This window comes from Siphateles boraxobius, unplaced genomic scaffold, assembly GCF_051911475.1.
Source record: "Siphateles boraxobius isolate OS27281-9 unplaced genomic scaffold, OSU_SipBor_1 146, whole genome shotgun sequence".
In the NCBI taxonomy this organism is placed as follows: Eukaryota; Metazoa; Chordata; class Actinopteri; order Cypriniformes; family Leuciscidae; genus Siphateles; species Siphateles boraxobius.
The window spans coordinates 275,001-292,500 of NW_027508751.1; the positions used below are offsets into that span (position 1 = coordinate 275,001).

Below are 17,500 nucleotides of genomic sequence, written 5' to 3' on the forward strand. Positions count from 1 at the left end.
CACTCACTCTCACACTCACTCACTCTCACACACACTCACTCTCACACACTCACTCTCACACACTCACTCTCACACACTCACTCTCACACACTCACTCTCACACTCACTCTCACACACTCACACTCACACACTCACTCTAACTCACTCACACTCACTCTCACGCTCACTCACTCTCACGCTCACTCACTCTCACGCTCACTCACTCTCACGCTCACTCACTCTCACGCTCACTCACTCTCACGCTCACTCACTCTCACGCTCACTCACTCTCACGCTCACTCACTCTCACGCTCACTCACTCTCACGCTCACTCACTCTCACGCTCACTCACTCTCACGCTCACTCACTCTCACGCTCACTCACTCTCACGCTCACTCACTCTCACGCTCACTCACTCACTCACTCTCACTTACTCACTCTCACTTACTCACTCTCACTTACTCACTCTCACTTACTCACTCACTCACTCACTCTCACTTACTCTCTCACACACTCACTCACTCTCACACACTCACTCTCACACACTCACTCTCACACACTCACTCTCACACACTCACTCTCACACACTCACTCTCACACTCACTCTCACACTCACTCTCACACTCACTCTCACACTCACTCTCACACTCACTCTCACACTCACTCACTTACTCTCACTCACACACTCACTCTAACTCACACACTCACTCACACACTCACTCTCACTCAAACTCTCACTCACACACTCACTCACACACTCACTCCCACTCACACACTCACTCCCACTCACACACTCACTCACACACTCACTCACACACTCACTCACACACTCACTCACACACTCACTCACACACTCACTCACACACTCACTCACACACTCACTCACACACTCACTCACACACTCACTCACACACTCACACTCTCACTCACTCTCACACACACTCACACACTCACTCACACTCTCACTCACACTCTCACTCACACACTCACTCACACTCACACTCTCATTCTCACACTCACTCTCACACTCACACCCACTCTCACACCCACTCACTCTCATTCACTCTCACTCTCTCTCACTCTCACACTCACTCCCTCGCTCACTCACTCACTCACTCTCACACTCGCTCACTCACTCTCACACTCGCTCGCTCACTCACTCTCACCCTCGCTCGCTCACTCACTCTCACCCTCGCTCACTCACTCTCACACTCGCTCACTCACTCTCACACTCGCTCACTCACTCTCACACTCGCTCACTCACTCTCACACTCGCTCACTCACTCTCACACTCGCTCACTCACTCTCACACTCGCTCACTCACTCTCACACTCGCTCGCTCACTCACTCACTCTCACACTCGCTCACTCACTCACTCTCACACTCGCTCACTCTCACACTCGCTCACTCACTCTCACTCACTCTCACACTCGCTCACTCACTCACTCGCTCACTCACTCACTCGCTCACTCGCTCACTCTCACACTCGCTCACTCACTCTCACACTCGCTCACTCACTCTCACACTCGCTCACTCACTCACTCTCACTCACTCTCACTCTCTCTCACTCTCTCTCACTCTCTCTCACTCTCTCTCACTCACTCACTCACTCACTCACTCTCACACTCGCTCGCTCACTCACTCACTCTCACACTCGCTCGCTCACTCACTCACTCGCTCGCTCACTCACTCACTCTCACACTACCTCGCTCACTCACTCACTCTCACACTACCTCGCTCACTCACTCTCACAATCGCTCGCTCACTCACTCCCTCTCACACTCGCTCGCTCACTCACTCACTCTCACACTCGCTCGCTCACTCACTCACTCTCACACTCGCTCGCTCACTCACTCTCACACTCGCTCGCTCACTCACTCTCACACTCGCTCGCTCGCTCGCTCACTCACTCTCACACTCGCTCGCTCGCTCACTCACTCACTCTCAACCTCGCTCACTCGCTCTCACACTCGCTCACTCGCTCTCACACTCTCTCACTCGCTCTCACACTCGCTCACTCACTCTCACACTCGCTCTCACGCTCGCTCACTCACTCTCACGCTCGCTCACTCACTCTCACGCTCGCTCACTCACTCTCACGCTCGCTCACTCTCACGCTCGCTCACTCTCACGCTCGCTCACTCTCACGCTCGCTCACTCTCACGCTCGCTCACTCATTCTCACGCTCACTCACTCATTCTCACGCTCACTCACTCATTCTCACGCTCACTCACTCTCACGCTCACTCACTCTCACGCTCACTCACTCTCACGCTCACTCACTCTCACGCTCACTCACTCTCACGCTCACGCTCACTCACGCTCACTCACGCTCACTCACGCTCACTCACGCTCACTCACTCTCACTCACTCTCACGCTCACTCACTCTCACGCTCACTCACTCTCACGCTCACTCACTCTCACGCTCACTCACTCTCACGCTCACTCACTCTCACGCTCACTCACTCTCACGCTCACTCACTCTCACGCTCACTCACTCTCACGCTCACTCACTCTCACGCTCACTCACTCTCACGCTCACTCACTCTCACGCTCACACTCACTCACGCTCACTCACTCTCACGCTCACTCACTCTCACGCTCACTCACTCTCACGCTCACTCACGCTCACTCACTCTCACGCTCACTCACTCTCACGCTCACTCACTCTCACGCTCACTCACTCTCACGCTCACTCACTCTCACGCTCACTCACTCTCACGCTCACACTCACTCACTCTCACACTCACTCACACACTCACTCACACACTCACTCACACACTCACTCACACACTCACTCACACTCACTCTCACTCTAACACTCACACTAACTCTCACACACTCTCACCTTGGCTTCCTCCGTCTCGAACACCAGCTGCTCGTCTGGACTCAGGTTGGGCGGGTACGAGACGTTCAGGTTCTCTGCGTCGTCATACACACTCTCGTAGTATCTGTGTCATGTGACAAACAACATGGAAACCGCCTCAGATTAACACAAAACTTTCTCTGAACACCATTATTATAGTTCCTGAAGATTATCTTTAACTTCATCAGTCATGATTAGGGTCAGGAATCGGAATGTAAATTTCGATTCCTCTTATCGATTCCTCTGAGCATTTCAATATGACTATAAACCACTAAAGCGAGAGAGTGTGTGTTCTGTGTTGGTGTGTATGAGTATATTGGATCCGTACAGCTCTTAAAGTGACATCACTAATATTCCTGCCGTCTCTATAATAACACTAATCAAACAACAGAAGACAGAGAAGATTCACTCATTCGAACTGAATAACTTTTGTGACTATATTTATAATGTATATGTAGTGGCCGTTTGTCAACAAACAAAAGAAATTAAACTTACATCAAACCTTCAAACGACAACTTCTAGCCCCCTGGGCAGGTGATGTACGCAGGCAAGACATAAAATCAATTCCAGGCTGGTTTCAGGATTTGTGGCTGGTTTATTTGTTCCAACTGAGCAAACAATACAGCATCTCTCGCGCTGGTAAAAAAAACATATGCCCAGCGCCCAGGTGCTACAGGTCACCTCCTACTTCCTACCTATATTTACCTTCACCTGTGCCCACTACTGCCCTCAGGTGTCTAAATCACACATTGTAATTATTAAACTAACCAAAAATAAAGACTAAACATATAAATAAAAACAATTAACTAAACAAACAAAGGAGCATTACCAAAATATAAATATATATTACTAATGTAAACAAAATCATAATAATAAACTATTTATTTAACAAATTACCACTACTGAAAGCAAACTAATGTAGCTCCAACAGTATAGTTTATTTATAAAGTGCAGTGTTAATTTACATTTGATTAGTTTCTGAACCTGAAAATCTTAAACACTGTTTATTTCAATCATATCTTTGTTCAGTTGTGTCTATTTGTTGCAATTTTTTATTTGTTCTTTTTTAATTACTGAGTGTTTACTAGTCTTTAATAATGCTTGAAGTTTATATTAGTTATGCTAGTTGTTCATCTATGGGGTTTTTAAACCACAGTTAAACGTTCCTTGTGTAAGTGTGTTTATCCTGTTGATTTTGTTCATGATATTCAGATACAATTAACTGTTTTGCAATAAGAATATTTAAGTTTTTTTACATTATTGGAATCGAAATTAGGAATCGACAAGAATCTAAATCGGAATCGTCGATACTCAACCCTAGTGATGATCAGTCGTTACAGAGCAGAATGGCAGATGTGATACCTGTTGATGAACGAGGTCCGATGATCCGCCAGAACGAGGCCTGGGATTGGCCGCACGCGCAGGAAGCGCTGGAGGGACGAGGGCGGGAGCGGCTGAGTGACAGGAGGCTCGTCCAATGAGAGGTTCAGACCAGCAGCGACAGACTGCATGCTCTTCATCATCACTGACACCTGAGAGAGAGTGAGAGAGTGTGTGAGTGAGAGAGTGAGAGAGTGTGTGAGTGAGAGAGTGACAGAGAGACTCACCTCGTCCTTCACACTGCTGTTTGTTAATGATACGGGGTCAGAGTGCATCCAAAGTTCCCGCCCACTGCGCAGGCCAACCTGTAAACAAACAAGAAACCGTGTGTGTGTGTTACACCCGTTACTGACATGCAACATCTCAAACACAGACTTCATGTGAAAGCAAATAGACAGACAGACACACAGACGCGCACACACACACACACACACACACACACACACACACACACTCTCTAACCTAATGAACTAAAACGAGATAACACGCATCAGAAACAGGCATAAAGAGATTTACAAGAAACAAATGACCGACAGAATAGATCGTGTTCAATATTAGGCTTGTTTAACACTTAAATAAACCATTTTTATTGAAGTGACAGAATGATAATAAAATACCAAACATCCAATCAAATCAAACCTGCTATTTGACATTCAATGACATGTAATGACAGTAAAAATAACAGAATATAAATAAATAATTAAAACAATAATAAAAGAAAATTCAAAAGAATGCAAACCATGATATTACTAATAATAATAAAGTTTTTATTTATTTTATTTAATGACATATTAGTAGCATAGGCTGTTTTCATGGCAAATTAAAATAGAATAGAATATTCTAAAATAACCACAATCTTCAAGAAAATTCTATAAGATTATTATATTAATTATATAATATAATTATACAATTATATTAAAACAATATAATATAATTAATAACAATATAAAAAATACAGCAATTATATAAGATCTTTAATAATATAGAATAATATTATAATATTATAATATTATAATATTAATATTATATTAACATATTAGTATTAATATTATATTAACATATTAGTAGCATAGGCTGTTTTCATGGCAAATTAAAATAGAATAGAATATTCTAAAATAACCACAATCTTCAAGAAAATTCTATAAGATTATTATATTAATTATATAATATAATTATACAATTATATTAAAACAATATAATATAATTAATAACAATATAAAAAATACAGCAATTATATAAGATCTTTAATAATATAGAATATAAATCAAAACAATAATCAATTAATCAATAATAAAAATGATAATATAAAAAAATAATAATAACATAATAAATCGAACTATTATAATAATAAAATATTTCTTTATAATTCTACTTGCCATATTAGTAGCAGAGGCTATTTTCATGGAAAATTTAAATATAATACAATATTCCAAAATAACCATAATCATCAAAAAAAATATTTTCCACACAGCAATTATGAGCTCTTTATTTTTTAATAAATGATAGCTCTAATATTTTAATAAAAGAAAATAATAACAATAATAATAATAGAATACAAACAAATAATCATACCAATATAGAATATAAATAAATAATATTAATAATAAAAGAAAATAATAGAATATAAACAAATAATAATAATAATATAACAAATCAAACCATAATAATAAAATATTTATTTTTTTATTATTTTATTTAATGCCATTTTAGTAGCAGAGACTATTTTCATAGCTAATTCATTTATTATTTTAAAATTAGAATCTACAATAAATAAATAACAATATTTATATAGAATATTAATGAATTAAACCATAATAATACTAATAATATTAAAAACCTATGTGTCTTATTCAAATTTGTAGTCAGATAAACATTCATGTAAGAACATACAGTATTAGGATAGAAAAATAGTAATTAAACTCGACAGACATACGCAACATTCATTACATGCATAAACATTTGCAATAATGGCATGAAGGATCAGGTGTGTGTGTACCTGTCCGATCTCCAGCATGGAGTGAACGTTGTCCAAGTCGATCACAAACTCCTTCCTCTCCATGTCATACACCATTTTCGAGCTGCCGATGTAGTCGAAGGCTTCCTGAGAGAGAGAACACGTGGATAAATCTGTTATAAGATGAATCATACTTCTACAATATCTCTAGAATACACTATATACTCTATAATGCGCACTATTACATACATAAATCCCATTATCAGGGCTCGTACAGATACGGTCAAATCAAATTCCAGGACTTTACTTATTAGTTTTTTAAGGACTACAATAAGAGATCTCATTTATCAAACAATATCTTTCAAATTCTAAAAAAGGTAAACAGATAAATAAAAAATAAACGAATAAAACATAATGGTACATAAAGTGCAGCACATGCAATGACTGCGGAAACTTTAACCATTGAAAGGATTCTATGACAAAGATATCGCTTTACTTATTCAAACTGATTTTTTCCTCAAATGAATATACTGACTTGAAGAATAAAAGCTGTATCATATACTTGGATATTTATATGAGCAATATCACACTCATATCCATGAGAAATGTCTCTATCTCCCGTATATACGGTGGCCGAGAGAGCTCAACGTGCTGCAACTGAAGAAAACCATGCAAATAGTAAAAACGCATGCAAATAGAAATAAACGCATGCAAATAGAAATAAACGCATGCAAATAGAAATAAACGCATGCAAATAGAAATAAACGCATGCAAATAGAAAAAAACACCCGCAAATTAAAACAACATCTTCATCAGTTTCATAACACGCGTGTGCTCCAAATACTCACAACACAACCAAATACAGAAACGCTGCAAATAACACAGACCACAACGGAAATGTTTCCGGGGGAACCAAATAAGTGACGGACCCGACTCGGACGTGCTTATTGCTCGTGAGCATCCCTATGCCCTACTCCCTTCGAAGGGCAGACGGCAGAGCTCTTCAAGTGGGACTTGGGAGTGAGTGAGCATGGCACTAGTGTGCCATTATGTAGCCGTTTGGAACGCACTTGATGAAGGGAACAACGAAAGACAAGTAATTTCCTCATTATTTTCACCTAGGATGTTCCCATGACAACGCAGCACGTTGTCCAGCAGCTGAATAGCTGTTCTGACGACAGAAATATAATGCTGTTAACATAACAGTTGCAAATAAATGTATTTTTTTATTTTTACTTCACAATTGAAAAAAAAATGCGTTATAAATTTATTTTTTATTTTTACTTCACAATTGAAAAAAAAATGCGTTATGTGTCATTGTCTCAACTTTACCCTACATTACCTAACATTTCTTATGAAACATTTCTTTATGAAAATTTAAACATAATTTGAAACAATATGTACAGTGTAACTGATGTATAGATTAAAATCTTTCCTTCATGTTCTTCTTCTCTATCTTTTTCATTTATTTATTTTAGTTTTCAGCTCATTGCTCTTTTCTCATTTATATTCTGATGACATTGAATATATTGTTAATACATTTTGTATATTTTATACAAGTTGTATGTCATAAAAATGTAATCTCTGTATGTTTTGCGAAAAAATACAAAGTTAAAATAAATAAAATAAAATAAAGTAGAATTTTGAGCTGTAAGCACGTCCGAGCCGGGTCCGTCACTTATTTGGTTCCCCCGGAAACATTTCCGTTGTGGTCTGTGTTATTTGCAGCGCGTTTCTGTATTTGGTTGTGCTGTGAGTATTTGGAGCACACGTGTGTTATGAAACTGATGAAGATGTTTTCTTAATTTGCAGGTGTTTTTTTCTAGTTGCATGCGTTTTTTTTTACTATTTGTATGTGTTTTCTTAAGTTGCAGCACGTTGAGCTCTCTCGGCCACCGTACGTATATCAGACGAGCTGCAGCTTTCATTTTGTGTGAAAAGATTGTTTTATCAATCAAATTAAAAAAAAAATTCCCATATATTATTGTCTTTCCATAATTCAAGCACTTTTCAAGTCCTTCTTCATAAAAATGGCTATTTCAAGGGTTTTTCTGGATTTAAAGGTGCAGTGTGTAATATTTAGGAGGATGTTTTGACAGAAATGCAATATCATAAACATAACTATGTTTCCAGTGGTGTATGAAGATCTTACTTAATGAAGCGTTATGTGTTTATTAGCTTATAATGAGCCGTTTCTACACACACCGCGGGTCTCCTTACATCCACATGTTTCTACGGTGGCCCTGAACGGACATACGCGTTTCATCACTATGTTGTTCTTCGTGTAAAGAAGCTGCTAAAGTCAGCGAATAAAACACTGACACAATGATGAACAAGTAACAATAATATTCACAATAACATATCGTTTTACTGAATAATTAAGTTAACAAAATTTCTTAATTTATCTTTGTAAAGAAACCTCATTATTACTCTCTGGTCTCAGACGACGACATCACTTCCTGTCAGCCACCATAAATTCTGTTGGGTGCAATTCACAACCTCACCACTAGATGCTGCTAAAACTTACACACTGCACCTTTAAAATGCTTCACTTCTGACAGGTTGATCAAATAACGAGTCAAGAAAATGTGTAAAGCAGAGCTGAAGAACACATGAAACACTGACCCCTTGGAAGAAGGTGAAGAATATATTGCGAGGGGGCGGAGCCTGTTGAGTGACAGGCTGAAGCGCATGAACGGCAGCCAATAGGGTGACGATCCCAGACACGGTTCCTTCGGCCGCTGGAGCCACGTCCCAGAAAAACGACCTGCCGTCAAGCTGCGAAACAACAACCGTCATCTCTATTTCCTGAAGAACAGTTAGGAACTCACCGGGCTTATAATTAGTCCAAATGAAGTGCGTAGACCAAAACCTCCAGTAGAGGCTCTTCAAGAGAGTCCACACACTCCACCAGCGAAGCCAGATCAAATCAGTGCTTTACTGAAGACTAAAGCAAACGTTTCAGTCACATGTAACCTTCACCAATGCCATTATCTTAATTTATGAAGTCACATGGTTACATAGATCACATGATCAACCAAATCAAGACTAATAAAGGATCCAAACACAGTGTTGGACAGCATGATCGAGGGAAGAGAGAAAAGAAAGAAAGAATAAATTATATATATATATTAAATTGAAAAAATAATAATAATAATAAAAATAAATAAAGAAAAAAGAAAAATATGATATATTACTTAGAAAAAAAAGTTTAACAATTTAATAATACATAACTTTTATTTTTCTATTTTTCATTTTTTTTTCAATTTAATATATACATTTTTTTCTCTCTTCCCTCGAGCATGCTGTCCAACACTGTAGCCGTTTCTCAATGTCAAGGATACTTCCTAAGCAGGATTGATCCTTCCAAGTCATTTCCTTCAGAGGCTAGGCGAAGCTCCTCTTTAGCATTCGGAACAGGCTAGCAAGTGCACGTCATTACGTCAGTGAAAAGGTCCGCTTTTGGCGCTGCAAAAATTCAAAAAGATCAAAAAGTTGTGATGTACGCTACCGTTCAAAAGTTTGGGGCCAGTACGATTTTAAATGCTTTTAAAAGAATTCTCTTCTGCTAACCATGTTAAATTACTTTGTACAACTTAACTACTTATTTATAAAAGAAATGCCGGTGACGGCAACCAAGCTAACTGTTAAATGACAGGTCCAGTTCAGTTAGCCATCAATAACGTAATTTGTATATATTTGTATAATTTGTAATATCAATACGGTAGTAATTTGTACTGGCATTTAAACGTTAAACTTTACTTATATGTACAACGGTTATAACAAATGTATGGTAACTTACATGTACAAGCATATTGCCCCGTTATTGCTCCGACTCCGCTAACGTCTGACATTTTTTATTTTTTGAACAAGATAGCAATGCTGGCGCATAGGATTGTGGGTGATTTGAGAGCGCGAAGGCTACACATATGCATCCTTTCCTGTGTATGGGATATTTTCCGAACGAAGGACTCAGTCCTTGGTTGAAATTCGGAGGATCCTCGACATTGAACAGTCCTTCGACGGATGTCGATGACGTAGCATCCTCGAAATAACAGCTTCCGAGGATCCTTCCTTGACATTGAGAAACACCTAGTGTTTGGATCCTTTATTAGTCTTAGCTTGGTTGATCATGTGATCCTTGTAGCCATGTGACTTCATAAATTAAGATTACATGTGACCGAAACGCTTGCTTTAGTCTTCAGTAAAGCACTGATTTGATCTGGCTGCTGTGACTGTCGTCTCTGGCGGAGTGTGTGTGTGCACTCTCTTGCAGTGCCCCTATTTTCCTGAAGGAAACACCAAATTATGGAAAATGGCCACAAATGTTCTGTCGCCCCGATCTGACAGAACAGATTCTGCTGATGATGTTCTGTTGGTGTGTTTGGCGTGTTATTTTAATGTGTTTTAGGCGTGTTTTATTAGTGTGTTTGGTGTGTTTTTGTTAGTGTGTTCGAGGTGTTTTATTAGTGTGTTTGGTGTGTGTGTGTGTTCCTCACCCGTGTGGCTGCGATGACGACGCTCTCGTTGGTCTTGTGACCCTTGGCGCTGTTGTTCAGGGCTCGAGTCGACGACCACACGTTAAAGTCACTCAAAGGGTCACACAGGACTTCTGATAGGATGCAGACACACACACACACACACACCTCAGGTCAGATCATCAGCAGACGATAAAAACAGTGGCTTCGCTGCAAAAGATTCTCAACACAAGAACATGGACACAAAAGAGGGACGTGTATTCGTTCATTCAAACGCCTAGATTCTTGCCTTATCTGATCAGAAATACTGGAAAAATTGTGAAATATTATTGTAATGTAAATCAGCTGTTTTCTATGTGAATATATAGTAAAGTGTAATTTATTCCTGTGATCAAAGCTGAATTTTCAGCATCATTACACATAAGGCAGTGTGTGTGTGTGTGTGTGTGTGTGTGTGTGTGTGTACCTGGGTTGATGCTGAAGCGGTTCTGCAAGTCTGTGCGCCTCATGCACGTCACGGTGTCGGTCACGGCGTGCATGTGTGAGAAGAGCTGCATCGCACACAGCGGATAATGAGGAGCGCTTCCGTTCACACGCAGGTTATGATCCTCGTAACACTACACACACACACACACACACACACATATATATAAATACATTACACACTAAACACAGATGAACACTAAACACACTACACACTGATGAACACTACACACTAAACACAGATGAACACTACACACTAAACACAGATGAACACTAAACACTACACACTGATGAACACTACACACTAAACACAGATGAACACTACACACTAAACACAGATGAACACTACACACTACACACAGATGAACACTACACACTAAACACAGATGAACACTACACACTAAACACAGATGAACACTAAACACTCTACACACTGATGAACACTACACACTAAACACAGATGAACATTACACACTAAACACAGATGAACACTACACACTAAACACTGATGAACACTGCACACTAAACACAGATGAACACTACACACTAAACACAGATGAACACTACACACTAAACACAGATGAACACTACACACTAAACAAAGATGAACACTACACACTAAACAAAGATGAACACTACACACTAAACACAGATGTACACTACACACTAAACACAGATGAACACTACACACTAAACAAAGATGAACACTCCACACTAAACACAGATGAACACTACACACTAAACACAGATGTACACTACACACTAAACACAGATGACCACTACACACTAAACACAGATGACCACTACACACTAAACACAGATGAACACCACACACTAAACACAGATGAACACTACACACTAAACACGGATGAACACTACACACTAAACAAAGATGAACACTACACACTAAACACAGATGAACACTACACACACTACACACTAAACACAGATGAACATTACACACTAAACACAGATGAACATTACACACTAAACACAGATGAACACTACACACTGAACACTACACACTAAACAAAGATGAACACTACACACTAAACACAGATGAACACTACACACACTACACACTAAACACAGATGAACATTACACACTAAACACAGATGAACATTACACACTAAACACAGATGAACACTACACACTAAACACAGATGAACACTACACACTAAACACAGATGAACACTACACACTAAACACAGATGAACACTACACACTAAACACAGATGAACACTACACACTAAACACAGATGAACACTACACACTAAACACAGATGAACACTACACACTAAACACAGATGAACACTACACACACTACATACTAAACACAGATGAACACTACACACTAAACACAGATGAACATTACACACTAAACACAGATGAACACTACACACTAAACACAGATGAACACTACACACACTACATACTAAACACAGATGTACATTACACACTAAACACAGATGAACATTACACACTAAACACAGATGAACACTACACACTAAACACAGATGAACATTACACACTAAACACAGATGAACACTGCACACTACACACAGATGAACATTACACACTAAACACAGATGAACACTACACACTAAACACAGATGAACATTACACACTAAACACAGATGAACATTACACACTAAACACAGATGAACACTACACACTAAACACAGATGAACATCACACACTAAACACAGATGAACATTACACACTAAACACAGATGAACACTACACACTAAACACAGATGTACATTACACACTAAACACAGATGAACACTACACACTAAACACAGATGAACATTACACACTAAACACAGATGAACACTACACACAGATGAACACTACACACACTACATACTAAACACAGATGAACACTACACACTAAACACAGATGAACATTACACACTAAACACAGATGAACACTACACACAGATGAACATTACACACTAAACACAGATGAACATTACACACTAAACACAGATGAACACTACACACTAAACACAGATGAACACTACACACTAAACACAGATGAACACTACACACACTAAAAACAGATGAACATTACACACTAAACACAGATGAACACTACACACACTACACACTAAACACAGTTGAACACTACACACTAAACACAGATGAACACCACACACAGATGAACACTACACACAGATGAACACTACACACAGATGAACACTGCACACTAGACACAGATGAACACTACACACTAAACACTACACACTAAACACAGATGAACACCACACACAGATGAACACTACACACAGATGAACACTACACACAGATGAACACTGCACACTAGACACAGATGAACACTACACACTAAACACAGATGAACACGACACACTACACACAGATGAACACTACACACTACACACAGATGAACACTACACACTACACACAGATGAACACTACACACTAAACACAGATGAACACTACACACTAAACACAGATGAACACTACACACTAAACACAGATGAACACTACACACTAAACACAGATGAACACTACACACTAAACACAGATGAACACTACACACTAAACACAGATGAACACTACACACTAAACACAGATGAACACCACACACTAAACACAGATGAACACCACACACTAAACACAGATGAACACTACACACTAAACACAGATGAACACTACACACTAAACACAGATGAACACTACACACTAAACACAGATGAACACTACACACTACACACAGATGAACACTACACACTAAACACAGATGAACACTACACACTGATGAACACTACACACTAAACACAGATGAACACTACACACTAAACACAGATGAACACTACACACTAAACACAGATGAAAGGTGAAAGGTGAAAGGTGAAAGTGACAGTGACGGCCAAGTATGGTAACCCATACTTGGAATTTGACCTCTGCATTTAACCCATCCAAGTAAGTGCACACACATTAGGAGCAGAGTAGTGAGTAGTGAACACACACACACTGCAAACATGGATACACACACCCGGAGCAGCGGGCAGCCTTGAGTGGCGCCCGGGGAGCGATTGGGGGTTAGGTGCCTTGCTCATGGACACCTCAGTCATATTCCTGCCGGTACTGGAATCGAACCAGCAACCTTTGGGTCACCAGTCCAACTCTGTTACCATTAGGCCATGACTGCCCAGATGAACACTACACACTAAACACAGATGAACATTACACACTAAACACAGATGAACATTACACACTAAACACAGATGAACACTACACACTAAACACAGATGAACATTACACACTAAACACAGATGAACACTACACACTAAACACAGATGAACACTGCACACATAACACAGATGAACACTGCACACATAACACAGATGAACACTACACACTAAACACTGATGAACACTACACACTAAACACAGATGAACACCACACACTAAACACAGATGAACACCACACACTAAACACAGATGAACACCACACACTACACACAGATGAACATTACACACTAAACACAGATGAACATTACACACTAAACACAGATGAACACTACACACTAAACACAGATGAACATTACACACTAAACACAGATGAACATTACACACTAAACACAGATGAACACTACACACTAAACACAGATGAACATTACACACTAAACACAGATGAACATTACACACTAAACACAGATGAACACTACACACTAAACACAGATGAACATTACACACTAAACACAGATGAACATTACACACTAAACACAGATGAACACTACACACTAAACACAGATGAACATTACACACTAAACACAGGTGAACACTGCACACATAACACAGATGAACACTACACACTACACACTGATGAACACTACACACTACACACAGATGAACACTACACACTAAACACAGATGAACACTACACACTAAACACTGATGAACACTACACACTACACACAGATGAACACTACACACTAAACACAGATGAACACTACACACTAAACACAGATGAACACTAAACACTAAACACAGATGAACACTACTCACTAAACACAGATGAACATTACACACTAAACACAGATGAACACTACACACTAAACACAGATGAACATTACACACTAAACACAGATGAACACTACACACTAAACACAGATGAACATTACACACTAAACACAGATGAACACTACACACTAAACACAGATGAACACTACACACTAAACACAGATGAACATTACACACTAAACACAGGTGAACATTACACACTAAACACAGATGAACACTACACACACTACACACAGATGAACATTACACACTAAACACAGATGAACACTACACACACTAAACACAGATGAACATTACACACTAAACACAGATGAACACTACACACTAAACACAGATGAACACTAAACACTAAACACAGATGAACACTACTCACTAAACACAGATGAACATTACACACTAAACACAGATGAACACTACACACTAAACACAGATGAACATTACACACTAAACACAGATGAACACTACACACTAAACACAGATGAACATTACACACTAAACACAGATGAACACTACACACTAAACACAGATGAACACTACACACTAAACACAGATGAACACTACACACTAAACACAGATGAACACTACACACTAAACACAGATGAACACTACACACTAAACACAGATGAACATTACACACTAAACACAGATGAACACTACACACTAAACACAGATGAACATTACACACTAAACACAGATGAACATTACACACTAAACACAGATGAACACTACACACTAAACACAGATGAACATTACACACTAAACACAGATGAACACTACACACTAAACACAGATGAACACTGCACACATAACACAGATGAACACTACACACTAAACACTGATGAACACTACACACTAAACACAGATGAACACCACACACTAAACACAGATGAACACCACACACTAAACACAGATGAACACTACACACTACACACAGATGAACACTACACACTAAACACAGATGAACATTACACACTAAACACAGGTGAACACTGCACACACTACACACTAAACACAGATGAACACTACACACACTACACACAGATGAGCACTACACACTAAACACAGATGAACAGTACACACACTACACACTAAACACAGATGAACACAACACACTAAACACAGATGAACACTAAACACACTACACACAGATGAACACTACACACTAAACACAGATGAACACTAAACACACTACACACAGATGAACACTACACACTAAACACAGATGAACACTACACACACTACACACTAAACACAGATGAACACTACACACACTACACACTAAACACAGATGAACACTACACACACCACACACTAAACACAGATGAACACTACACACACTACACACTAAACACAGATGAACACTACACACACTACACACAGATGAGCACTACACACACTACACACTAAACACAGATGAACACTACACACTAAACACAGATGAACACTACACACACTACACACTAAACACAGATGAACACTACACACACTACACACTAAACACAGATGAACACTACACACACTACACACAGATGAGCACTACACACACTACACACTAAACACAGATGAACACAACACACTAAACACAGATGAACACTAAACACACTACACACAGATGAACACTACACACTAAACACAGATGAACACTAAACACACTACACACAGATGAACACTACACACTAAACACAGATGAACACTAAACACAGATGAACACTACACACACTACACACTAAACACAGATGAACACTACACACACTACACACAGATGAGCACTACACACACTACACACTAAACACAGATGAACACTACACACTAAACACAGATGAACACTACACACACTACACACTAAACACAGATGAACACTACACACACTACACACTAAACACAGATGAACACTACACACACTACACACAGATGAGCACTACACACACTACACACTAAACACAGATGAACACAACACACTAAACACAGATGAACACTAAACACACTACACACAGATGAACACTACACACTAAACACAGATGAACACTAAACACACTACACACAGATGAACACTACACACTACACACAGATGAACACTACACACTACACACTGATGAACACTAAACACACTACACACTGATGAACACTACACACTAAACACAGATGAACACTAAACACACACACACACCTTTCGGATGACCTGAGTCTGATTCTCATCTTTCAGAGCAAACACAGGGAAAGAGAAGTCTTCGTAGGAGAGTCCGTTCCCGAGAGGATTCCACGCGGTCACGTTACAGTTCGCCAGTTCAGGCCCGTAACTCGCAGAAT

At 39.4% G+C, this 17,500-nt stretch overlaps 1 protein-coding gene across 1 annotated transcript in view; it reads right to left on the bottom strand.

Annotated features, from left to right (window-relative positions):
* ncstn (nicastrin) overlaps nt 1–17,500 on the bottom strand; it is a 33,694-nt gene that overhangs the window by 12,096 nt on the left and 4,098 nt on the right. The window contains exons 5-12 of the mRNA XM_077230498.1: nt 17,361–17,500; nt 11,124–11,274; nt 10,679–10,791; nt 8,805–8,957; nt 6,222–6,326; nt 4,453–4,530; nt 4,208–4,377; nt 2,828–2,930 (exon numbers count right to left, since the gene is read on the bottom strand). The exon at nt 17,361–17,500 is cut by the window's right edge and continues 6 nt beyond it. Of these exons, the coding sequence (XP_077086613.1) occupies nt 2,828–2,930; nt 4,208–4,377; nt 4,453–4,530; nt 6,222–6,326; nt 8,805–8,957; nt 10,679–10,791; nt 11,124–11,274; nt 17,361–17,500 (1,013 nt within the window). The remainder of the gene's footprint in view (nt 1–2,827; nt 2,931–4,207; nt 4,378–4,452; nt 4,531–6,221; nt 6,327–8,804; nt 8,958–10,678; nt 10,792–11,123; nt 11,275–17,360) is intronic.